This window comes from Mya arenaria, chromosome 6, assembly GCF_026914265.1.
Source record: "Mya arenaria isolate MELC-2E11 chromosome 6, ASM2691426v1".
NCBI lineage: Eukaryota > Metazoa > Mollusca > Bivalvia > Myida > Myidae > Mya > Mya arenaria.
The window spans coordinates 12,319,785-12,346,081 of NC_069127.1; the positions used below are offsets into that span (position 1 = coordinate 12,319,785).

General features: G+C 35.7%; 1 protein-coding gene across 1 annotated transcript in view; it reads left to right on the forward strand.

Annotated features, from left to right (window-relative positions):
* LOC128237323 (E3 ubiquitin-protein ligase rnf213-alpha-like) overlaps positions 1–26,297 on the forward strand; it is a 116,899-nt gene that overhangs the window by 8,047 nt on the left and 82,555 nt on the right. The window contains exons 2-6 of the mRNA XM_052952732.1: positions 11,337–11,692; positions 11,802–13,270; positions 14,270–14,301; positions 14,897–15,022; positions 20,377–20,585. Coding sequence (XP_052808692.1) covers positions 11,356–11,692; positions 11,802–13,270; positions 14,270–14,301; positions 14,897–15,022; positions 20,377–20,585 — 2,173 coding nt within the window. The 5' untranslated portion in view covers positions 11,337–11,355. The remainder of the gene's footprint in view (positions 1–11,336; positions 11,693–11,801; positions 13,271–14,269; positions 14,302–14,896; positions 15,023–20,376; positions 20,586–26,297) is intronic.

A 26,297-nucleotide genomic window follows, 5' to 3' on the forward strand; every position in this document is an offset into this window, starting at 1 on the left:
TTTTGAAGACAAATATCAATATTGTCGTTTGATTACCTTGACTGTGACTTTTTGACCTACTTCCTTTTTTTTAAGGTGCAGCTATAACATTTTGACCATATGTACAGTTTTGAAAAGAAATATAAATTCTGTGGATAAACTTTATTGTACCTTTTTGACATCTTATTTTTGAAGCTACAGTTTTGAAATTTGGATCATATGTACAGCTTTGAGAACAAATATCAAGCTATATGGATTACAAAGGCTACACTCTTTTACTCGGGTGAGCGATTTAGTGCCATTATGGCCCACTTACTCATATGTGTCTTGATTCGAAAAAATCAGAATAAACATATTTATTTCTTGATTTCGGGTTCAGTATTTACAAATATATATATATTTGAAAATGATTGCATTGAACTAAAGGTGAGTGTAGAAGCTTTGTTTGGCTGAAACTGGGGGGGGGGGGGTCATGCAGTCAGTTGGGAGGGGCGGGCAGATGTTGTTTACATTTCTGTATTATTAGCTCACCTGTCACATAGTGACAAGGTGAGCTTTTGTGATCACAATTTGTCCGGCGTCCGTCCGTAAACTTTTACTTTAAACGTCATCTCCTCATAAACCGCTTAGCCAATTTCATCCAAACTTCACAGGAATGTTCCTTGGGTGGTCCCCTTTGAAAATTGTTCAAAGAATTGAATTCCATGCAGAACTCTAGTTGCCATGGCAATGGAAAGGAAAAACTTTAAAATCTTCTTCTCCCAAACCACAAGGCTTAGGCCGTTGATACATGGTAGGTAGGATCACTAAATGGTCCTCTACCAAGATTGTTCAAATTATGGCCCTTGGGTCAAAATTGGCCCCGCCCCGGGGGGTCATGGGTTTTCTCTATATGTTTATAGTGAAAACTTAAAAAATCTTCTCCTCTGGACTTACTTGGCCTAGAGCTTAGATATTTATCATGATTTATCGTCTAGTGGACCTCTACAAAGTTTGTTCAAATTATGGCCCTGGGGTCAAAGTTGGCCCTGCCCCGGGGGGTCATGGGTACGCTCAATATGTTTATAGTTAAAACTTCAAAAATCTTCTCCTCTGAACTTACTTGGACTAGAGCTTAGATATTTGGCATGATTCATCGTCTAGTGGACCTTTACAAAGATTGTTCAAATTATGGCCTTGGGGTCAAAATTGGCCCCGCCCCGGGGGGTCATGGGTTTTCTCTATATGTTTATAGTGAAAACTTCAAAAATCTTCTCCTTGGAACTTACTTGGACTAGAGCTTAGATATTTGGCATGATTCATCATCTAGTGGACCTCTACAAAGATTGTTCAAATTATGGCCTTGGGGTCAAAATTGGCCCCACCCCTGGGGGTCATGGGTATACTTGATATGTTTATAGTTAAAACTTCAAAAATCTTCTCTGAACTTACTTGGACTAGAGCTAAGATATTTGGAATGATTCATCGTCTAGTGGACCTCTACAAAGATTGTTCAAATTATGGCCTTGGGGTCAAAATTGGCCCCGCCCCCTTGGGGTGTCATGGGTTTTCTCTATATGTTTATAGTGAAAACTTCAAAAATCATCTCCTCTGAACTTACGTGGTTTAGAGCTTAGATATTTCGCATGATTCATCGTCTAGTGGACCTCTACAAAGTCTGTTCAAATTATGGCCGTGGGGTCAAAATTGGCCACACCCCGGGGCTGATGGGTTTTCTTTATATGTGTTATAGTGAAAACTTAAAAAATCTTCTCCGAACTCACAAAGACAAGTAACGTCTTGATTTAAACTGGATAACATATTTAGTACACATACCAATTTTCAATATGGGACACATACAACAATTAATAGCAAATATATATATATATATAGATACACACGTAAAATCAAGTAGTGACAAGAGCTTAGATATTTGGCATGATATATCATCTGGTTGACTTGTACCAATATTGTTCAATCTTTGGCCCTGGGGTCAAAAAATGGCCCCACCCGGGCGGTCATGGGTTTCCTTATTAGCTCACCTGTCACATAGTGACAAGGTGAGCTTTTGTGATCACAATTTGTCCGGCGTCCGTCCGTCTGTCCGTCTGTCCGTAAACTTTTAATTTAAACCTCATCTCCTCATAAACCGCTTAGCCAATTTCATCCAAACTTCACAGGAATGTTCCTTGGGTGGTCCCCCAATTGTTGAAAATTGTTCAAAGAATTGAATTCCATGCAGAACACTGGTTGCCATGGCAACAGAAAGGAAAAACTTTAAAAATCTTCTTCTCCAAAACCACAAGGCCAAAAGCCTTAATATTTGGTATATAGCATCATCTAGTGGTCCTCTACCAAAATTGTTAAAACTATCCCCCTGGGGTCAAAAATGGCGCGCCCGGGGGGTCACTTGTTTTATATAGACTTATATAGGGAAAAATTTAAAAATCTTCTTCTCAAAAACCACAAGGCCTAGAACCTTGCAAATTGGTATGTGTCATCATGTAGTGGTCCTCTACAAAATTTGTTCAAATTATTCTCCTGGGGTCAAAAATGGCCCCGCCCCAGGGGTCACTAGTTTTATTACATAGTGTTATATAGTAAATCTTTAAAAATCTTCTTCTCCGAAACTGTAAGGCCCAGGGCTTAGATATTTGGTATACAGCATCATCTAGTGGACCTCTACCAGATTTGTTCAAATTATTGCCACAGGATCAAAATTGACCCCGCCTAGGGGGTCCTTGTTTTTACATAGTGTTATATAGTAAATCTTTAAAAATATTCTTCTCCAGAACCATAAGGCCAGGAGCTTAGATATTTGGTATACAACATCATCTTGTGGACCTCTATCAAAGTTGTTCAAATTATTGCCACAGGGTCAAAATTGGGCCCGCCTAGGGGGTCCTTGTTTTACGTAGTGTTATATAGTAAATCTTTAAAAATATTCTTCTCCAGAACCGTAAGGCCAGGAGCTTAGAGATTTGGTATACAACATCATCTTGTGGACCTCTATCAAAGTTGTTCAAATTATTGCCACAGGGTCAAAATTGGCCCCGCCCTGAAAGTTATTTGTTTTTATATAGTCTTATATAATAAAACTTTAAAAATCCTCTTCTCCAAAATATAAGACCTAGAGCTTTCATATTTGGTATATAGTGTTACCTAGTGGACCTACACCAAAGGTATTCAAATTATTGTCCCGGGGTCAAATTGGCCTTGCTCAGGGGTCATTTGTTTTTACATTGTCTTGTCACTTAAACATCTTTTCCTCTGAAAGTAAAGGTCAGAATGACTCCATACTTGATATGTAGCATCCTTACATGGTCCTCTCTCAACTTTGTTCAAATGGTTTTGTTTGGCCCCTTTTAGGGGTCACCAGAGCAAAAAATAGAAAATCCTTTAAACAACTTGATCTTATTAACTGCTTGATGGATCTTCAAGTCTGAAGCATCCTAGCATGGGCCTCTGTCAGGTCTTTTCAAATAATTTTGTTTGGCCCCTTTTAAGGGCCACCAGAGCTAAAATTAGTAAAAAAAACACTTAACATTTTCTTCGCATGAACCCCTTGATAGATCTTTAGCAAATTTGGTTTGAAGTGTCCTTGCATGGACCTCTCTTAAATTTGTTCAAATAATTTTGTTTGGCCCGGTTGCCATGGCAACCTAAAGGAAAATGTCAACAATTGGTTATAATCATCGTCTTCTCCTAAACCGCTTTGACAATTTTGATGAAACTTCAAAGCAATGATCCTTGGTTGGTGCTTTTTCAAAATTGTTCAAAGAAATTAATTCCATGTAGAACTCTGGTTGACATGGCAACCTAAAGGAAAAGTGTCAACAATTGGTTACAATCATCTTCTTCTCCTAAACCCCTTGGACAATTTTGATGAAACTTCATAGGAATGATCCTTGGTTGGTGCTTTTTCAAAATTGTTCAAAAAAATTAATTCCATGCAGAACTCTGGTTGCCATGGCAACCTGAAGGAAAATATAGGCTGTCGTGTCCGCGCTGTGACTTTCTCTTATATGAACAGATTTTAAAATGACTTGCCATATGTTTTCGACATACCAAGACAACGTGTCGTGTGCAAGACCCATGTCCCTACCTCTAAGGTGAAAGATACACTAAGTGTTTATTCACAATGGAATGCTGAATATGAGGACATAAAGAGTGTTGGCTGTCATTTAGTATGATTGGGTTTTTTTCTATGCTCAGAGGCAATTTAATATAACTTGCAATATGTATTTGACACATAAAGGCAAGATCAACTTTTTATGTACTTGTTCATAGATTGGGGGGCATTTGTCACATACTTTGACAGCTCTTGTTCAATATTCTTTGAGAAACAAGCTATGTTAAACTCTTTTACTCAGGTGAGCGATTTAGGGCCATCATGGCCCTCTTGTTTTTTATATTCTTTTTGATATATCAATTTCAGTAACTCTTGACTCAGACTGTACCAAGAATAAAAGTCATAAATTTTCAGGTTTATCAGCAGTTTTTAAACATGTCCCATGCTTCAAAGGAAACAATCTTTATTTGTCTGGTTAAATACTTTGACAATGATGGTTGGATTTGAACTAAGTTATGGTACACCACCCTTTTATTATTAAAGACTTTCCAGGAACGGTTTTACTTTTCTTTGTGCACCCTTTTGCTTTCAATCACCCATGACATATTTAAACTCTTAAAGCTGCACTCTCACAGATTGAACGTTTTGACTTTTTTCATTTTTTTGTCTTGGGACAAGTCATTTTTTGCAAAAATCCATGGAAACGAGTTATATAAGACCGCTGACAAAAAATTAGATCGCAGATTTTATGTTTAAGTTTTAAAATTGATGTTTTATGCATTTTTCTTAAACCATTAGTAAAGGTTTAAGGCATAAAACATTAGACACAAATATGAAAGTCTGTGATCTGATCTTTTGTCAGCAGTCTTATATCAGTGGTTTGCAGATATTTATGCAAAAATATGCTCATTCCAAGACAAGAAATTTAAAAGTTGTCAAAAGTTTATTCACTACATATGGACTTATTGTATTACATCATCTTTAGTTGACTAATAATTGTTTCAATATGAAAGCTTGCTAAAATGAGACTTGAACATAAGACTATTTCAGGAACCCACACCTGTATTTATGGTCACCTGCCTTAAGAAGCCAATCTGTTTGTTTCCCTCTGATGGCTGCTTAACACTGGCTCGACTGTAGTTTAAATGATTTATTACAAAAAGTACCAGTTTGTGTACATGTGGGCTTTTTTGTGTGGTATTTATCATCCAGGTTTGTGAAAATTGTACAAAGATATGTAAGAAAGCATAAGGAAAGTAATGCAAGTTCTAATCAGCTAGCTTAAAGTGAGATTTGACAAACAATTTTAAAACTCGACTCATAATTTTTTTGAGAGCATGGAACTTTGATGAAATTATTTTGGTTTCCTATATCAACATACAGTCCTTTTAATGCAACAGAGTTCCCTTATATTCAGAAATTTTTTGTTCATCATTTTAGCTCAACTATTCGAAGATTAAGGAGGGCTATACTACTCGCTTCAGAGTTGGCGTCCGGTTAAAATTTTAGGGCAAGTTGTGATTTTCACTTATAAGTCCAATACCCTTCATTCAATTTACTTACTACTTCACGCAGTTGTTCAGGGCCATCACATGATGAGGTTAGAGAACTCCATATTATCCTTTATACAAATTATGGCCTTTGATTGACTATGGAACTTAGGTTAAAGTTTTAGGGCAGGTTGGGATATTTATTAATAACTTCTGCACCCGTCCTTGATTATTATGCCCCCCTTCAAAGAATTGATTTTGGGATTCATCTGACCAGTGGCACAGTGACCTTGAATGATAAAAGGTTGTCCCAGTGATAACAATGCCTGCACCCATCCAACTTTAAGTTGATTTGAAGGATGGGCCTGACCAGTAGATAATCCCTATTGATTTTAGGGGTCAAAGGTCAGGGTCACAGTGACCTTGAAGGCAAACTAGACAATTCCAGGACCTATGATCATCAATCTTCATATGGAGGCTGGGCCTGGCCAGTTTATGACCCATATTGATTTTAGGGGTCATCGGGTCAAAGGTCAAGGTCACAGTGACCTTGAATGATAAAAGGTTATCCAAGTGATAACTCAACAATGCCTGCACCCATGGCCCTCATAGTTGACTTAGAGGATGGGCCTGACCAGTAGATGATCATGATTGATTTTAGGGGTCAAAGGTCAAGGTAACAGTGACCTTGAAGGCAAAGTAGACAATTCCTTGATCTATGATAATCAATTTTGACATGGAGGCTAGGCCTGACCAATCGATGAACCATATTGATTTGTGGGGTCATCGGGTCAAAGGTCAAGGTCACAGTGACCTTGAATGATAAAAGGTTGTCCGAGTGATAACTCAACAATGACTGCACCCATGGCCGTCAAACTTGACTTGGAGTTTGGACCTGACCAGTAGTTGACCCTTTTGATTTTGGGGGTCATCGGGCAAAAGGTCAAGTTCACAGTGATATCTGCAAATATCAGTCATCATCTGAATATGATTTAAAACTGTACCTACTATCCCCACACGTTAAATTGTCATAATCTTAAAATTGCCACAAAGGCATCCAATGTCAATCACAAATCAGCTGTCACTACGGTCCGTGCATATTTCATTCAAATCTCCAAGTAATCCTGACGACATGGCGCTCAGGGAGAGGGGGGGCATAATGTTTGACATACAACTCTTGTTCACTTAATACTTCACACAGTTGTTCAGGACCATCAAACAATGAGGTTACATAACTCCATATTATCCTTAATACAAGTTATGGCCCCTGATTGTCTTAGGACTTAGGTTAAAGTTTAAGGGCAGGTTAAAGTTTACGGTCAAGTTGGGATATTTAATAATAAAAAAAACTTTTATACCCTTCATTCAATCCACTTAAAACTTCTCAGAATTATTGACAACCATTTTACAACAAGGTAACATAACTCCGTTTTAACCCTCAATACAAATTATGGCCCTTGATTTACTTTTTTCCATTTTTTTTAAGCTCACCAGAGCACGAAGGTCTCAAGGTGAGCTATTAAGAGTCAGTCTTTGTCCATCGTCAGTCAGTCTGTCCGTCTGTCAACAATTGCCTAAAACATCTCCTCTGAAACTACCTGGCCAAATTCAATGAAACATCACAGGAATCTTCCATTCATGTCCCTCTACAAAAATACAACACATGGTCACGATTGATTAACATCAACAACAACAAAATGGCCAACTTTCTGTTTTGCTTTAAAAAGCATCTCCTTTGAAACTACCTGTCCAAATTCAAAGAAACTTTACAGGAAGCTTCCTTGGGGACTATCTACAAAAATACAAAAAGGGGTCACGATTGATCAACAACAACAACAGCAACAACAACAAAATGGCTGTCTTCCTTTTTTGCTTAAAAAAACCCATCTCCTCTGAAACCACCACTCCAAATTCAATGAAACTTTACAGGAAGCTTCCTTGGGTGACCCTCTAAAAAATACAACAAGGGGTCAGGATTAATGAACAACAACAACAAAATGGCCAACTTCCTGTTTTGCTTTAAAAAAAAACATCTCCTCTGAAACTACCAGTCCAAATTCAATGAAACCTTACAGGAAGCTTTCTTGGGTAACCTTCTACAAAAATACAACAAGGGGTTGCGATTGATCAACAACAACAACAATCTGGCCAACTTCCTGTTTTGCTTTAAAAACATCTCTGAAACTACCAGGCCAAATTCACTGAAACTTTACAGGTACCTTTATTGCTTGACCCTCTACAAAAATACAACAAGGCATTGAGATTGATCAACAACAACAACAACAAAATGGCAGACTTACTGTTTTGTTTAAAAAACCCTCTGAAATTACCAGTCCAAATTCAATGAAACTTTATAGGTAGCTTCATTGCATGACCCTATACAAATATAAATCAAGGCATTGCATCAGTAAAGATATGTTTAAATTGCAACATTTTTATTAACACTTTATCACAGAGTTGTGGCCCTTTGCTTAGGTGAGCGTTTTAGGGCCATTATGGCTCTCTTGTTTTCTTTTGACTGACACATTTTTATATTCTTATCCAGGTTTTCACAAAGGGTAAACTATTTATTAGAATGACTTGCGTCATTGTTCAGACAGGCTGGTGGGAGAGCAGCGTCAAAATCACCTTATGTATCGAATAATTCTATCTAAGTTTGACATATAGTGGCCAGGCTTGGTATATAGGAAACTTTATGGAGACCCTTCATGGGATTGCGTTTTAAGCCCCTTGGATTAACGTCAAGGTCAAAGTTATAATTAATATAAAATGATTAGTATTGAATAACTCTAAAAATGGAAAAATGGTTAGAAATGAATACAGAGTTTTACAAGTCAATAAGTTTTTGTTGAACTGACTGAAACAGAAAAGTAGGCGGCCAGCTTGGGGATCCGTGAGCATGTTCCTCATGGAAATTTACACAATTCTGCGACCTATAATTAATTACCAATAATACATATATATATATTATTTATCACGTGCCTGACGTCACAGGTCATGGTTCAGAATCGTGTCAAAATGTTGGCAATGTTGGCAATGTTGGATAATCAAATAATCATCTACTTCATCTACAAATACGCCGAATCGTAAGATATTGATTCAGATTATCGGAAAATTTTAAACCAGTCAAGGCGATGCTCTAAAAATCGAAAAGAGGTGTTATAGCCGAAAAGGGCTGTTTTTACTCGTAAGGAACATTTATTACCAAAAAAACTCGTGATTAATTTTTATTTCTACCGAATTTGAACCAGCCTAAACTCCATTTTAACCGTCCATTTCTTATTGACAACCCTCTGAATGACTTATGCAATGGTTGACATAGTGTGACCAAACTTGGTATATAGGACAAGTTTATGGAGACCTTTCATTGGATTGCCTTTTGGCCCCCTAGGGTCAAGGTCTCTGTTACAAAAAATAGAAGAAAGCAGTTGAAACTGAATCTCTTCTGCCAAACATTAAAAACCTGGTTTTGTCACATCGGGGTTCTGTTTTACATTTTATTTTGATGTTTTATATTGCTTTTGACAGGCACATATTACGTCATTGTTTTCACTTCAAAGACAATTCGGCATAGTTGAGCGCGCTGTCTTACGACAGCTCTTGTTTTTTTTTAATTTTTCTTTTTATTTCTTTTGACAGGCACAATTATGTATTCTTAACCAGGTTTTTACAAAGAGAAAAAGGTTTTAGAAAGACTTATGTCAGGCTGGTGGGAGGGCAGCGTCAAAGTCACCTTATGTATTAAATAATTTTAGCTAGGTTTGACATATAGTTACCAGACTTGGTATATAGGTAGCATTTATGGAGACCTTTCATGGGATTGCGTTTGAGGGTCAAGGTCAAGGCAAAGTTACTATTAATAAAAAATGGTTGGAATTGAATAACTGAATAAGAGTCGACATATTGCAAGCAAAGTTGGTATACATAAAGAGTTTATAGAGACCATTTCTCCGGGAGTTATGGTCATTGTTTACTTTTTTATATGATTTTTTATTGCTTTTGACAGGCACATACATCAAGGTTTTGGTAGGGGGTTATTGTTTTGGCGATGTCTGTCTGTCCTTCATTCCGTCCGTCATTCTTTTTGTCCATCCATCTTTTTTCTGTTCAGATCATATCTTGCTAGGGATCCGTCAACTTGTGTTCTTATTTGCCCGGAATGTTTCCCTATATCAAATATCAAAGGCTTTTAAAAGGGTCACATGTGGTTCAAAACTAGGTCACTAGGTCAAATTATAATTTGAACAAATATTAGGTCCAATATTTATCATACTGTATTAGAATGGTTCCCGTGATAAGCTTTTGGACTCATTTAAGACTGTCACATGTGATAAAAAAATTAGGTCACTATGTCAGATCATTTCAGATTGTTTTTTGTCCGGAACCATATCATCTGAACCATATCTTGGTAGGGATTGCTTAGATTATGTTCAAACTTGGTCAGAATGTTCTTCTTGATCCAGTCTCAACCACTTATTAAAGTGGGTCACCTTGGGTTAAAAAAATAGGTCACAAGATCAAATCTTATAAAAATCTTTGGAACACACTAGAGGCATTATATTTGGTCTACTTTTTATCAAACTTAATCAAAAAGTTTTTCCCTTGAAGAACTCTTGGACAGATTTAAAACTGCGTCACATGTGAATAAAAAATTATGTCACTTGGTCAAATCTTACATATTCTTTTTCTCTGGATCGATATCATGGTTATGCTATCTTGTATGCAGAAGTATTAAGATCAAAAGTTGATATGTTTACTAGGTTTTTGAGAGAGAATTTTTTTTTTTTTTTTAAATTTTGCTGGGTGATTACTTTTAATAGTGGTGAAATGTTTAAGTACTGTCCAGAAATAGGCAGGTGCAAAAAGACCATATTTGTGGAAGGCTTTTTCCACAAAATTTTGCTTAGAAAACCAAAACATTCTGGACTTCTGAAAGAAAAGGAGAGTTATTCTACAGAACTCACCCTTGTATCAGCATCAGCATTACGCCTTGGCTTAGGTTTTGCATGTATTGTTAGCCCATTTAGGTCAATATTTCAGGAAATTCTTCATGTATTGCATTGTAACCTTAAACGTTAACTCTATCTTGCATATAATACAAATAATGGCCTGTATAATATGACTTCTGGTTAAGGTTTTGTATGCAAACAGAGTTGGAAATTCGGATTTGAATCCACTAGGCCATTCGGGCTACCAGATGGGAAGTTTTACTAGCCCGAAACCAATTTCACTAGCCCAAACATAAACACCATAAAGAATCACTGGTTTGAAAGAATTTATGAAAGTTTGAATACAATTTTGACTACTGATCGAGCACGCTCATTCAGTTTCAATAATTCAATAAATGTTCCTTAATCTGGACAAGTCAATGCATCAATAATTTATTAAGCCAAGTGAACTTCTCGCAGACTAAAAACCTTTAACGCAACAAAGTTAACAAATCTTCTGCCAGTGATATCTCAACAATGCCTGAACCTATGATCATCAAACTTGACATGGAAGCTGGGCCTGACAAGTAGATGACCCTTATTGATTTTAGGAGTCATCGGGTCAAAGGTCAAGTTCACAGTGACCCTGAATGCGAAAATATTTCATTTGATAACTCGACAATGCCTGCACCTATGGCCCTCAAACTTGACTTGCCTCTGACCTGTAGATGACCCCTTATGATTTTAGGGGTCATCAGGTCAATTAATAGTTTTTATGCAATTCTTATGTCACTTTCAGAATACTTGTTTGCAGGTTGTCTTGTTTTCATCAAAACGTTTCAAGGTTGTGCTAGATTCTTTGTGTTTATAAACTCTACCCTACTTCAGGATGTAACAGTGCCTGTACATGATGAAGAAGTGTTCCAACCCGAAGTGTGGGTTGGAGGGGGAGTGGAAGTTTTGTCAGGAATGTGGGGGCAAAATGATTGATCTTCCTACGAAGCCTATCTTGTCATCAATTGTCATCATCTGTGATGGAGACGATGAAAGTGGCTCTCCTTGTGGGGAGGAACTGAAATCAACACAGAAGTTCTGCACAAGTTGTGGAAAACAGGTTGATATTAAGTTGTTAGAAGTCCAAACACCAGATATAGAGAGGTGTGGGGGCTGTGGAGCTGTGTGTACACCAGGCAAAAAATTCTGCCCTGAGTGTGGATTCAAGGTCAAACCAATGGCAAAGCAAGGTATGAATTAACATTTTGCATTTTATTGAGAAGAATTTAAATTTGAAGTTAATCATTCAATATGATTGTCTTCTCTCAAAAATGTGATAAAATTAAATATTTTTTTCAGCTACTGATGCTCCACCATCTTTAGAAAAACAGACAAGTGTTGTTGACATGTCTGACCCTGTTTCTGTGGCAACAACTAGTGCCGGGGAAAGTCAGAAATATGTTCAACATTATCAACCAGCCTCTAACCAAACATCACCTTCCCATCAACAACATGCAGAAGAATCAGATTTAAATGTTGAAGTTCGAGAGTCAGCTACTGGAGTTGAACATTTAGATGTCAAAGATCCAGATCTGGAAAACACATTACAAGATAATACTGAGGCAAGAGAGAAGCGGCAAGGGCTATTTACAGATAAACCAAATGCAGCGGATGTTCAACAAGGTGAAGTTTCAAGTCCTGAACCAATGGAGGAACATTTCAAACCCAGTAAACTAACAGAGGAAGAAGACACAAAGACTAACAAACCAGAAGCTGAAGAGACTCAGAGTCAAGAACAGGTTAATTTTGTCTGTTCAAAAACAACACACAATATTGAAGATGATGCAATGAATACATCTGATCTTCCATGGAACAATAAATTATGTGTTGTCAACATGGATGATGGAAACGATGAAAGAAAACAAGAATCAATAATGCAAGGTGATCCTCGTAGAAATATAGGTGATGCAAATGCAACAGCTAACATAAATAATAATAACTACGTGTCATCAGATGTTTCCAAAGGAGGAGATTCAGTACAACACTCACTTATTTTTAAAGGAAATGTTTCACCTGAAGTTGGCCATGAAAAAGCAGAAAATGCTACAGTTGAAAGTCAGTTGAAAAAGTCTATAAAGGATATAAACATTACTAATGATGAAACAATAAACAAGGCTTCAGATGGTGAAACATTTAAAAACGATTTATCAGATAAAGTTGGAAATGGCTCTAAAGATGACTCTGCTGATTCAGACAGTAGTGAATCAGAGGTTAATGATGATGACACAGAAGAGACGAAACATGGTGGAAAAGGATCCAAAAAGAACCATATGGGAGGGACTAAAGCCAAAAGGGTTAAAAAGAGGGAAAGGAAGAAAGAAAAAATGAAAGAAAAACAACAGAGTATGCATTCTGATCACAAGGAAGAAGATGATAAATCTGAAAGAATAACAAGGTCCATGATAATTGAAGAAAACCAGAAATCAGGAAAAGCTGATATGAATGCTAAAGAAAAATCTTTAGATGAACAATATAAAGACACTCCAGATAAGAAGGGCTTTGTTTTTGGGCAAAGTAAAATGAAGCCTGACAGTGAAACAGGATTTAAATCCTCAGAAAGGACTACACCTAGTTTCTTTCTAGACAATACAAACAGCATAAATTCTGCAAAGCAGAACAACCTGGGCAGTTCTGCCAGTGAGAAGGTTGGAAATCCTGACAAAACTTACAATACTAGAAGCAATGGTGCAGCCACTAAATCAGCTTCTTCTTCGGCGAACACAGAGACAGCTGTTAACACAGCATCAAATACCAAAACGAGGGATAAGGTAGGAGAACAGTTTTAAATAGTTTTTAATATTTTGCAAAAATAAGTTCAGAATTTTATATTGCTATGTATTTTTTTTATTTATTATTTCAATAAATCTCTATGCATATTTAAAAATTGGAAAATATTTGTTGTAGTATTTATCACACCAAAACTTAAGCATTCTGATTGCAGGGCATTTTCTATAGCACCCACAGGTCCGACTATTGGACCCATTCCTAAAGCAAAATATAAGATATTTTTCCCAATCTTTAGAAAAAAATCCCAATCCAATTTTTTTTTAAGAAAGTCTTTTTATATGTACTGGTTCATTTTCAACATCCTAATTTAAAGTTCATTTGATAATTGAACTCAGAAATCATTGATTTTCATCACATATGATATCTGTATGAAATATTATCTGTCATGATCGATTTATTGCAATAGCTATTTACACCCAAGGTATTTCAGATATTTCAGCCATTTTGGGTCTTTTAAAGGGAAATTAACCAATATAAAATCATTTCCTAACTCGCAGGAGACTCGACAGCTTTTTCTTATAACTGTAAAATTTTCCAATTTTGGCATTTTCACGACGCAAAAATTCCAAAATGTCTAGGGTCTTTTTCCCAAATTGGGCAGAAAAAGCCCTGGATTGTTTTACAGCGTTTTTTACTTTTTACTTTAAATCATTTTAAATGACAATCGTGGACATTTTAAGTCTAACCTGAGATCAATAATAATCCTACTTCCAGGTCTTGAAACTGCAAGCCAAAGTCATATATGGTGTTGCATACAATTCACTGTCATACAATAATTGCAATAAAAAAGCGGATAGTTTAGTAAAATATCTGCACTGCAGCATTGGAAAATCAAGTTACATAACTCTTCATTTTATTGAAACAAATTGATGCACTTGTTTGACTTTAATGATTTTGTTTCATTTGAAAACCAATTCACAAAAGAGTGGTTATTTGAGCATGATCTTTTTGTATATCACTTGTATTTTGTTTATTTACAGAACACACAGAGTAGCAAGGATCAGAAAACTAAGTATGAAATTCTTATTATGTGTTATCATTTGGAGTGTTATTGTTTCAGTATAAGATATGAATATGTATATTAAGAAACAAATAGACGAAACATTCCAAAATATTAACTGTCATTATTTAACGAAATTTAAAATTCAATGGTTATACTTATGCCAATATTTATTATCTCTTTCAAGATTTGTAAATAACATACTTAATTTTGTTTAAGGAAGCCTTACCGTAATTCTTTTCACCCATGCGGTAATTGAATACCCTGACTGGTTTACCCATTTTTTTGCTACAAACAAAGTTCTGAAAAAAAATTAACGTAAAATTGAAACGCTGATGACAATAATATATTTAACAAATCGTAAACTAACACTTTTTAAAAGAAATCGTGGCCGGCTGTCACAATATAAACAATTGTACCTTATTTAATATATCGATATGCGATGTGTCGTGATCCGAACATATCCGGAGATATTTCGTTAATCGGAAACTATTCGCAATTGCCGAAAGACCATTTATTGAAGGAATGTCGGTCAGGTGAAATATAATGTTTTGAAAATTAATTGTTAATTATAATCTTGCTTAAAAACTATAAACTGTGTTTGTAGGCAGCATATTGATATCGTTTTCCATGTGTTAGCGGCAAAAGAATGTTTTACCAGTGAAAAGGACAGGTTGTTTTTAAAAATGCCCGACACATCTGGAGATTGGACCACTAACAAGCACCAGCTAAGGTAAATTGCTACATGAATTTATGTTTGGCACTGTTTTTGTCATAAAGTTGTATTGTAGCAAATTTAGCTATTTATTTGTCACATGTTATCATTTGTAAGGGTCTGTTGTCAACAGTTTATTTTTAGAACATTATTAAATCAAACACCACTAGTTTTTTTCCGAAATTGATTTTTTGGATATCTTTCTTTTTTATTCCACTACAAAAATAGGGGGGGGGGGGGGCATATAGAATTGCCCTTGTCTGTCTGTGCATCCTTGATTTTGTAGTAAGTATTGTGCAAAATTGTGTCGTTTGAAACTCTGAAACTAGAGTCAAGAAACCTTGGCGGAATGATATTTAGGTGATGTAGTTGTGCATCTGGTGTTTCGTTTCCTGCTCCACTATGTGAAAACAGAGTTATCGCCCATGAATTAGCAAATGGCATTTCTGGACCTTTGTTGGTCAAAACTCCATAACTATTTCACTTCATGAAGAGTGAAGAAACCTTGATGAAATGTTATTTAGGTGATGAATTTGTGCACCTGGTGTTTCGTTCTCCGCTTCACTTAGTAAAAAAGAGTTGTGTCTTTTGAATATTAACAAAAGATGCCATCTCAGAAATTGTGTCGCTCAAAATCTTTTGTACCTAAAGTTAAGAAAACTTGGCAGAAGGTTAGATGATGTAGTTATGCACCTTATGTTTCGTTTCTTGTTGCATTAGGCAAACTAGAGTTATGACCTTTGAATGAGAAAAAATAGGCATTTCTCGACAATTTTAGTTTAAAATTCCAAAACTATATGACCATGAGTTATGAAAGATTTGGAATTTTTTTGTTGGGATGATGAAGTTGTGCTCCTGGGGTTTCGCTTCCAGCTGCACTTTAGATTTTTTTAAGAGTTTTGGTCTTTGAGTTAGCAAAAAATGGTATTTCTGTAATTGTGTCGATCAAAGCTCCAAAACTTTTACAGCTAAAGTCATGAAACTTTTGGGAATGTTGATGATCTGATGAACCTGCACCTGGGGTTTTGATTGCCACTGCACATAGTATAACCAGGGCTTTAAAAAGGCAAAATGCCATTTTTAGCTCACCAGAGCACGAAGTGCCCAAGTTGAGCTACTGAGACTGGTCTTTGTCAGTCGTCCTTCCGTTCGTCCGTCGACAGTTGCTTAAAAACATCTCCTCTGATACTACCTGGCCAAATTCAGTGAAACTTCACAGGAAGCTTCCTTGGGTGTCCCTCTACAAAAATGCAACAAGGGGACACAATCGATTAACAACAACAACAACAAAACGGCCGACTTCCTGTTTTGCTTAAAAAAACACATTTCCTCTTAAACTACCCCTCCAAATTCAATGAAACTTTCAAAAAGTTCCTTGGATGTCCCTCTACAAAATTACAACAAGGGGTCACGATTGATCAACAACAACAAAATGGCTGACTTCCTGGTTTGCTTTAAAAAAACATCTCCTCTGAAACTACCAGTCCAAATTTAATGAAACCTTACAGGAAGCTTCATTGGGTAACCCTCCACAAAAATACAACAAGGGGTCACAATTGATCAACAACAACAACAACAACAACAGCAACAACAGCAACAACAACAAAATGGCTGACTTCCTGTTGTGCTTTAGAAAACATATCCTCTTAAATTACCACTCCAAATTCAATGAAACTTTACAGGAAGCTTCTTTGGGTGACAAAAATACAACAAGGGGTTGATCAACAACAACAACAACAACAACAACAACAACAACAAAATGACACACTTCCTGTTGTGCTTTTAAAAACATCTCTTATAAAAATACCTGTCCTAATTCAACGAAACTTTACAGGAACTTCCTTGGGTAACCTTCTACAAATATACAACAAGGGGTCGCAATGATCAACAACAACAACAATCTGGCCAACTTCCTATTTTGCTTTAAAAAATATTTCCTTTGAAACTACCAGTTCAAATTCACTGAAACTTTACAGGAAGCTTCCTTGTATGACCCTTTACAAAAATACAAGGCATTGAGATTGATCAACAACAACAACAATAAAATGGCCGACTTATTGTTTTGCTTTAAAAAAAATCTCTGAAACTACCAGGCCAAATTCAATGAAACTTTACAGGTACATGTAGCGTCATTGCATGACCCTTTACAAATTTAAAAACAAGGTATCGTCATCAGTAAAGATATGTTTAAATTGAAACATTTTTTATTAATGCTTTATCACAGAGTTGTGGCCCTTTGCTTAGATGAGTGTTTTAGGACTATCATGGCTCTCTTGTTAAAATTGTTGAACTTTTTTACTCATAACTTCAAGAGTGTAAGCCATACTTTCATGAGCTATTTTAGGAAATAATTTGATGTCCTTAAATTGTGGAATTTGGTGACAAACGTGGCATTTAGGGGCGTCTGTGTACTATTGACACAATTCCAGTTTGAGTACTATTTTGTAATAAAAATGACAAACTGATGTTTCGGAATATTTTCCTTGTGTTTGTATGTCCAATGAAGAAACTTTGAACAAAAATTGTTTGTTCGAAAAAACATGGCTCTACTTTTACAGAATAATTGGCTTTGATGACCCTATGCTTTATTGATAAATATGGCTGCCATATGAGTCCAGGGATAGTTTTTTACAAAACATCCTTGTTTTGTCTTCTTATTAAAAGATCAAGGCATTCGTATGTACATGGAATTGAATTGAACGAATAAGTTGTTTTCAAATTTGCCAGTAACAGTGACTGCTTGCTTGATTTCAAAAAGATTTTAAGGTAGGTAGATATATTGAAAAAATAAGGAGCGTTCAAACCTCTTAGTTCTTCAGAAGTTTAAATCTTCATTAGACAGGATGTATAGTAGACACATTTTGCTACAAACTGTTTGTCAAAATTCAAGAAATTTACTCAAACGTTTTTACAGAGCCTTTGAAACCTGCATCTCAGATTGTTCTCGTAACTGGATTGTCTGTTTCATCATTTTGACTAAAATCCTATCCAAGATTAATATTTATATAGAAAACTTCAAAGAAGTCATCTTCTGGTGATCTTTCTGTCAGTCAATCAGAGGCCTACCTACAATTTGTCGCTAACAGTGATGTAGTTTGATTAAGTCTATATTTCACTGGGCCTCCAAAATGTTATATGATAATTCGAGCCAAGCAGGAATGTTTAACTTCAGTATAAAGATATCGATCCTTTTCATCTAGTTTGAGCCAACAGGGAATTCGAGCAAAGCGAGTTCGAGCCAACGGTTTTCGACTGTAATTTCATATCAGCTGGACCTTAAGTACCGGGGTAGCAATTTTGGAATTCCAGATCATTTGCTATTAATATATATATATATTAGCTGGTAGTGCATTCCACAGTTTGATTTCATCAGTGAAAAGGAGATTTATATAAGTGTTGGGGCATAAAAGTAGCAAAACCTCCAGTCCTTGTCCACAAGCAGTCGCTGGCAATGGAATATATATTACAGAGACTAGTATGAGAGGCGGTTGGCAACTCTGAACACCATGATACCTCTGGACACTTCTCATTTTTCTTCAGTTTAATCTTTAACTGGTATTCCTTTATACAGTGTGTGTATACCACGTGATAAATTACGTCATATATGCTACGTAGGAAGGCAACATTTTGCTTAAAATGAAGCCTGTAATCAAAGATAACTTTTCTTTAACTACACCATTTTAAATAAAACAAAGGGCAGTCTATGCCGCTTTATGAGCCCCGCATTTGTTTTATTACTGAAGTTTGATTAGGTGTTTAGTTTCATCAAACACCTCGACAAACCTATTTCCAAAATAATGTTTTGATAGGGCTCCGTCAGACGGCCATATTGTGAACAGATTTGTCAAAGTGTTTTAAGAAACTAAACCCTCAATCAAACGCTGGTAAAGACTGAAGGTGGGGCTCCGTAAGTGGCATAGACTGCGCTTTGTTTCATTAAAAATGGTTAAGAAATAGTGAAGTAATCTTTGTTTTAATTCTTCATTCGAAGCAAAATATGGCCTTCCGACGAAGCATTTATGACGCAATTTATCACGTGGTATACACACACTGTTATAAGATGGTTTCATACAGTTGATACAGTTAAATTTCCTACTGGTTATAACAGAGACTGTTTATCGGGCATTAATAGTCATTTTTCTGTGCAATGTTCTTGTTGTATTTGGCCAATGGATATTGTTGTTGATATCAGTGTTCCAGCTCCCAGTGCATTTAAGCTCTTCACCTTTTCCAAGGTTGACTATGTATTGTATAATTGTTGTCTATTGGTTGACATAATGTTCCAATTGCTGGAGTTGTTCTAGGTTGGTCTCTTATGCTGTAGTGTATTCTGTGTTTTCCTAAACAAGATGTACCTTCTATACCCTTCAGTCCAAACACACTACTCTTTGCAATATGTGTATACAAACCTTGTCATATTTGAACTAGAGTATGCATGGACGATAGGACTTTAAACTTGGTAGGAATGTTGAACATGACCGTCAGATGAACCATAATGATTTTGAGGTCACTAGGTTAAAGGTAATTGTGTGGTGACATTGGACACGAAAAGCTTGTTCGATTGATTACTATAGTATGCTTGGTCTTTGAACCAAGGGATGTTGGTCATGACCACAGATTTACCAAATTGATTTTGAGGTCAGAAGGTCAACAGTCACGGTCATGGCGACTTGAACAAATGAGCTTGTTCGATTGATTACTTCAGTATACTTAGTTAAGCGGTCCTCAAACTATGTAGGGAGGTTGGTCTTGACCAGTAGGTGACCTCTTTGATTTTATGGTCAGTATGTCAAAATACTTGTCCAAGATATACATACTTTGAGAATGCTTGGTCTTATTGTCCTGGAACCTGTTGTGTTCAAGTTTGTCATGACCAACAATGCCCTATTTTTTTGAGGTCCGTAGGTCAAGGGTCGCCGCGACCATGGACACAATGCTTGTCCGATTGATAACTAGAAACTGCTCGGTCCTTTTCTCCTCGAACTCCTGAGGATGGTCATTACAAGCAGATGACCCCTTTTGATGTTGTGGTCAGTAGGTCAAGGGCCACATTAACATTGACCTTGGTCTTGAAAGCTTGATTGATATCTGATTAATAGCTATAGTGTGCTAGGTCCTACCCTCCTCATACGATATGTTGGCATTACCTTTATTTACCCCACATATTTTTAATGCAGAATGACTAATTGGTTGTCATTAGAGGGTGAGGGGACAAGACCCAATTAAGGGCATCTTTCACTTGATTTTGACAGCATTTGTTTTGAGTAGTCTGCATTTCAAAGCATAGACATGAATATTTAAATCAAGTTGGCAAGTATCCTATTTTTCATCTCCTTGACTGCTAAATTTTGAATTTGTTTTTGTTTATTCAGTTCTGTGAACAGGGTGTTCAAAAACTACATAGAGTTTGAATATCGGATGCCATTTGACCGTAACTTGCTTAGTGCAAAACACACAGAATACAAATATTGTGTTGTTCGACAAGATGGGAAGCAGAAGTATGAGCATTATGAAGATAGCCAGAATCAAGGACTGCATAATAGAAAGCTGTATGTGGAAAAACAAATGGTTGTTAAAAAGGGTAAGGATTATATGATTCATAACTATGGCAAGTCCATATCCATATCAAGGGGTGAATGGGAAAAGTTTCTAAGGACCTTAAGTAAAGAAGAAGATAGAACCTTTTAGCTTTCACCCCTCGATATACACAGGCTATTTAGATTTATTCACAGGGTGTCATTGAACACATGGTTTCATCAATCTATGTTGAAGTTCTAAACACGCAGCTGGCTAAATTTTCTAAATTCAGTTACAATGTCTGTGAAACTTGACTTGTATTGGTCTTTCTCTAGATTATTTAAGTGGAGCTGATTAAATAAAACAACATGGCCATCATAAGTTAATTATGTTGTTTTAATTATTGACAAATGTTTTATATTTTGCCTTTGAAGTAAACTTGCACGTAACGTTTACATTGTCCAGTGGCATCCAACGTTTGTTTATGATCATTTGAACGTTTGAACGAACTAGTGTATAGTGTTTATATTGGTCTTGCTCAGTAGATGCCTATATTTTAATTTGGGGTTAAAAGGTCAAATTGGTCATGGTTACCATTCCTAGAATACATACTACTTGGTCAAGAGTATTCAAACTTATGTAAATTGGTAATGATTCAAAGGTGGACTAATTACAGGTAAATAGGTAAGAGGCAAAAGTTCAAGACCAGACTGACATTTAGTAGAAAATGTTTGGGCACTTCCGGCTGGGGACACATCATATTTTGTGAAATCAATTTTTTTTTTGGTAAAAAATCTTGTTTTAAACGTAAGCATATTAAGTTTCTATGTTTGGTACATAATATTAACTTGATAAATGAACTCGACCAAGTTCGTCTGAATAATACCTGATGGCTAGGAGGTATTTGGTGTTTAGTACATGCATTAGCTTCTCTACTAGGTGAAAAATAAGGTATTGAGGTATTGTTATTGTGTTAAAATAACTTTATCGTTGGCTGTTCAAGTTGATTTTATATATCTGTGCACACATATTCACTTACAACAACAGTAATTGTCCTTACAGATGTTCACGCCCTCAATGCATGACAAGCGGGGTTCTTATTCTAGAAATTCTAGGTCCCAATTATGGTATTTCTTATTCAAAAATAATTTTAAAAAAGTCCTACTCTTAATTCTTATAGACGGAAAGTGTCCTTGATGATTGGTGCAACGTCAGTGAAGTAGTCTGAAGTAATGCTTGAAACGGGTAGAGAATCACAAACCATTGACGCTCAAACATGCTCAGCAGTTAAATTACAGACACAACTTTTTCTATCGTTTTCAGCATGAAAATGTATGCAATTTTTAGCTCGACTATTTGAAGAATGAGGAGGGCTTTACTACTCGCCCCAGCAACGGTGTCGGCATGTTGAAGTTTTAAGGCAAGTTGGGATTTTCACTTATAACTCCAATACCATTCATTCAATTCACTTAATATTTCACACAGTTTTTCAGGGCTATCATGTAGTAAGATTAGATAACTATTATCATTTATACATAGTATGGCCCTTGATTGAGCTTAGGTTAAAGTTTTAGGTCAGGTTGGGATTTGTATTAATAACATCTATATCCTTTATTTGAATAACATGATACTTCACACAGGTGTTCAGGACCACCACACCAGGAGGTTATATAACGCCATATTTTCCAGAGTACAAGTTATGGCCCCTGATTGACTTCAAAACTTGGTTTAAAGTTAAAGGGCATGTTGAAGTTGTAGGGCAAGTTCTTTTTTTACTTATAACTCAAATACCCTTCATTCAATTCACCTAATACTTCACACATTTGTTCAGGGCCATCACATAATGAGGTTAGATAACTCCATATTTTCCTGAATACAAGTTATGGCCCCTGATTGACTAGTTCTAGTTTTAGGGCAAGTTGGGGTTTTATTAAAATCACTTCTTTACCTTTCAATCGATTAAAGGGACTGAACACCAGATTGGCACCAAAAAAAGTTTTTTTTTCTGTAACGAATCTCAGGACAATTATCTAATAGAATTTGTTATGCTTTGATATCATAATTGTAAAAACAAGTACCAAAATGTAAAAAAAAAAAGTGTCGGAGACCGGGTTCATACCCATGTCGCCAAAATTGCAGTCCAGTGTCGTGTCCACTGAGCTACGATGGCTAATTGGGTGACATAATTAAGCTATACACCTACCTCTGTAATATCACGTGATAACACCGACTAGCCAATCGCGCATAAGGAATGAATTCTTCCTGGTAGTCATACCCAGTAATCCTTTTTAATGGAAAAATATGAAATAACTGCTAAACTTAAATAAATAAACTATGTGGTACCTCAGTTAGTAAGTTTCAATGCATTGTACAGATCTTTGCCAAGTTTATGTCAGTTTTCAATAAAATTATTTTTTTTAAGCTATTTTATCATACAGTGTACAATCCCTTTAATACTGTGCAGAATTATTCATGCCCATCTCACAAAAATGTTACATAACTCCATTTTAACCCTTAATACAAAATATGGCCATTGATTGATTTTTTATTCATTTATTTTCTTTTGACAGGCACATTTTTATATTCTGAACCAGGTTTTCACAAAGGAAAAACTTTTTATTAAAATGAATTGCGGGTAGGCTGGTGGGAGGGCAGCGACAATGTATCGAATTATTTTAGCTAGGTTTGACATAAAGTGACCAACGTTGGTATATAGGAAGAGTTTATGGAGACCTTTCATGAGATTGTTTTTGAGGCCAAGGTCAAAGTCAAAGTTACGGTTTATAGTGAAATGGTCAGTTTTGAATAACTTGAGTAAAGGTCGTCATATTGCGACCAAACTTAGTATATCTGAAGATTTTTCCAGAGACCTTTCATGAGATTGTGTTTTGAGCCCCAAAAGTTATGGTTAAGGTCAAGGTAACTGTTGCTAAAAATGGAAAAATGGTTATTACTGAATAACTTAATGTAAACCCGATTTTGTCACATCGGGGTGCTTGTTTACTTTTTAATTTGATTTTTTATTGCTTTTGACTTGCACATATTACATCATTGTTTTCTAAGATAAATTGGCATAGTTGGGCGTGCTGTCTTACGACAGCTCTTGTTTATTTTCTTGTAAACATTTTCCCTGATTTTTTAAACATTTCATTTTGTTTGAGATATTTGTTAAAGTGCTTTGCAGAGTCTTAGCAGTAAAACAGTATGTGCTTATTGACAATTACTGTTTCATTTCAGATAAAATTTGTATAAATGAACAATTATTGCGAAATATTTCAAAATTGATCATTCATGACTACATTGCTTTTAGATTCATGAGAGTCCTTTGTCGTAATATGTATGATAAAATGTTTACGGGAAATACTGCTGCATAAAGTGCATATAGATGCAGATTTGCATGCTTCCTTCATACTTTTTGATGAAATGTTGAGTTTTATCAGTTAAATAAGAATAGTGAAAATATCTTTTTATCGAAAAAAAACCAAACCGATAAAATGAAAAAACAAAACAAAACTGCTCGAATATAAATGTGATGTTTTTTTCATCGTTTAAGTATCTTTTTGAACTGTTTGTTAGCTCGACTATTCAAGAATATGGAGAGCTATACTACTCACCCATAAGTGTCAGCGTCGGCGAAATTAGAAATTCTGGTTAAGGTTTTGCATGCAAGCACACATAGGATAATATCTCAGCAACTGCTTGAGGTATTGCATTGAGACTTGATACAGTGGTTCTCAACCATCCAACCTACTTAATTAACCAAGTAAGATAACTCTAGTTTGCATTTAATGCAAATAATAGGCCTTTATTATTCAACTTAGAAATTCTGGTTAAGGTTTTGCGTGCAAGCACACATAGGTTAATATCTCAGCAACTACTTGAGACTTGATACAATGGTACTCAACCATCCAACCAACTTAATTAACCAAGTAAGATAACTCTAGTTTGCATTTAATGTAAATAATTGCCCTTTATTATTCAACTAAGATATTCTGGTTAAGTTTTTGGGTGCAAGCACACATAGCTTCATATCTCAACAACTACTTGAGGTAATGCATTAAAACTTTATATAATGGTACTCAACCATCCAACCTACTTAATTAACCAAGTAAGATAACTTTGTTTTGCATTTAATGCAAATAATTGCTCTTTATTTTTCGACTTGAAAATTCTGGTTAAGGTTGCGTGCAAGCACACATAGGTTAATATCTAAGCAACTACTTGAGGAATTGCATTTAAACTTGATACAATAGTACACAACTATCCAACCTACTTAATTAACCAAGTAAGATAACTCTAGTTTGCATTTAATGTAAATAATTTTCCTTTATTATTCGACTAAGATATTCTGGTTAAGTTTTTGGGTGCAAGCACACATAGGTTCATATCTCAACAACTACTTGAGGTAATGCATTAAAACTTTATATAATGGTATTCAACCATCCAACCTACTTAATTAACCAGGTAAGATAACTTTGTTTTGCATTTAATGCAAATAATTGCTCTTTATTTTTCGACTTGAAAATTCTGGTTAAGGTTGCATGCAAGCACACATAGGTTAATATCTAAGCAACTACTTGAGGAATTGCATTTAAACTTGATACAATAGTACACAACCATCCAACCTACTTTATTAACCAAGTAAGATAACTCTAGTTTGCATTTAATGTAAATAATTTTCCTTTATTATTCGACTAAGATATTCTGGTTAAGGTTTTGCTTGTAAGCACACATAGGTTAATATCTCAACAACTACTTGAGGTATTGCATTAAGACTTTATACAATGGTACTCAACCATCCAACCTACTTAATTAACCAAGTTAGATAACTCTAGTTTGCAATAAACTAATAAATGGCCCCCTTCTTCTTTAATCATGTAAGATAACTCTATCTTTCATATTATATAATTTTTGCCCCTTTATTATGCGACTTTGAAATTCTGGTTAAGGTCTTGCATGTTAGCACACATATGATAAAATCTCAGCAACTACTTGATGTATTGCATTTAGACTTTATACAATGGTATTCAACCACCCAACGTAATTGAATAACCAAGTTAGATAACTGTATTTTGCAAATAATGGCCCTTTATTATTACACTTAAAAAATCTGGTTAAAATGTGCCATGTTACCACATTTATGTTAATATCTCAGCACATCATGTATTGCATCGAAATCTAGTCTAACAGTGATCCGTGCATGTTTCGCCAAAAATCAATCCTTACACTGAAAAGCGGCGGAATAGTCGAGCGCGCTGTCTCTGTGACAGCTCTTGTTTCAAATAAAGTTCCCGTTAAATTAATTCCACAATTAATTGATGATAATTCACACCCTCCTTCACCCACACGGGCCTCAAAGTTTGTCAACAACCAAGCGTGGTCTTAATTCCTTTCCTTTAAAACGAACTGTCTTCAAGTGAATTAGACTGGTCATCTGAAGGATGACTGAACACCAATATATCATGAAGCAAACTCTTAGACTAAGAAAAAGGATTCCATTCAATGATTATCTGCTATTGCTTTGTTAAGATGTTGTACCTTTCAAATTGTTATTCAATAAATGGCGGCGTAGTAATTTGGTCATGTGTTCATGCCCTGTTTGATTTAAAACTGCATCCGTGCATTGATTGTTATTATTTGGAATACAGATGCATTAACAAAAGTTCATTGATAAATGTTGATGAAATGTTTGCACTAAATATTGAGCTACGTCATCAGTTTTGAATTTGCATGAGGGGTGTGACCAACGGGTAGCAGCTTAGAACACACTCTTTTC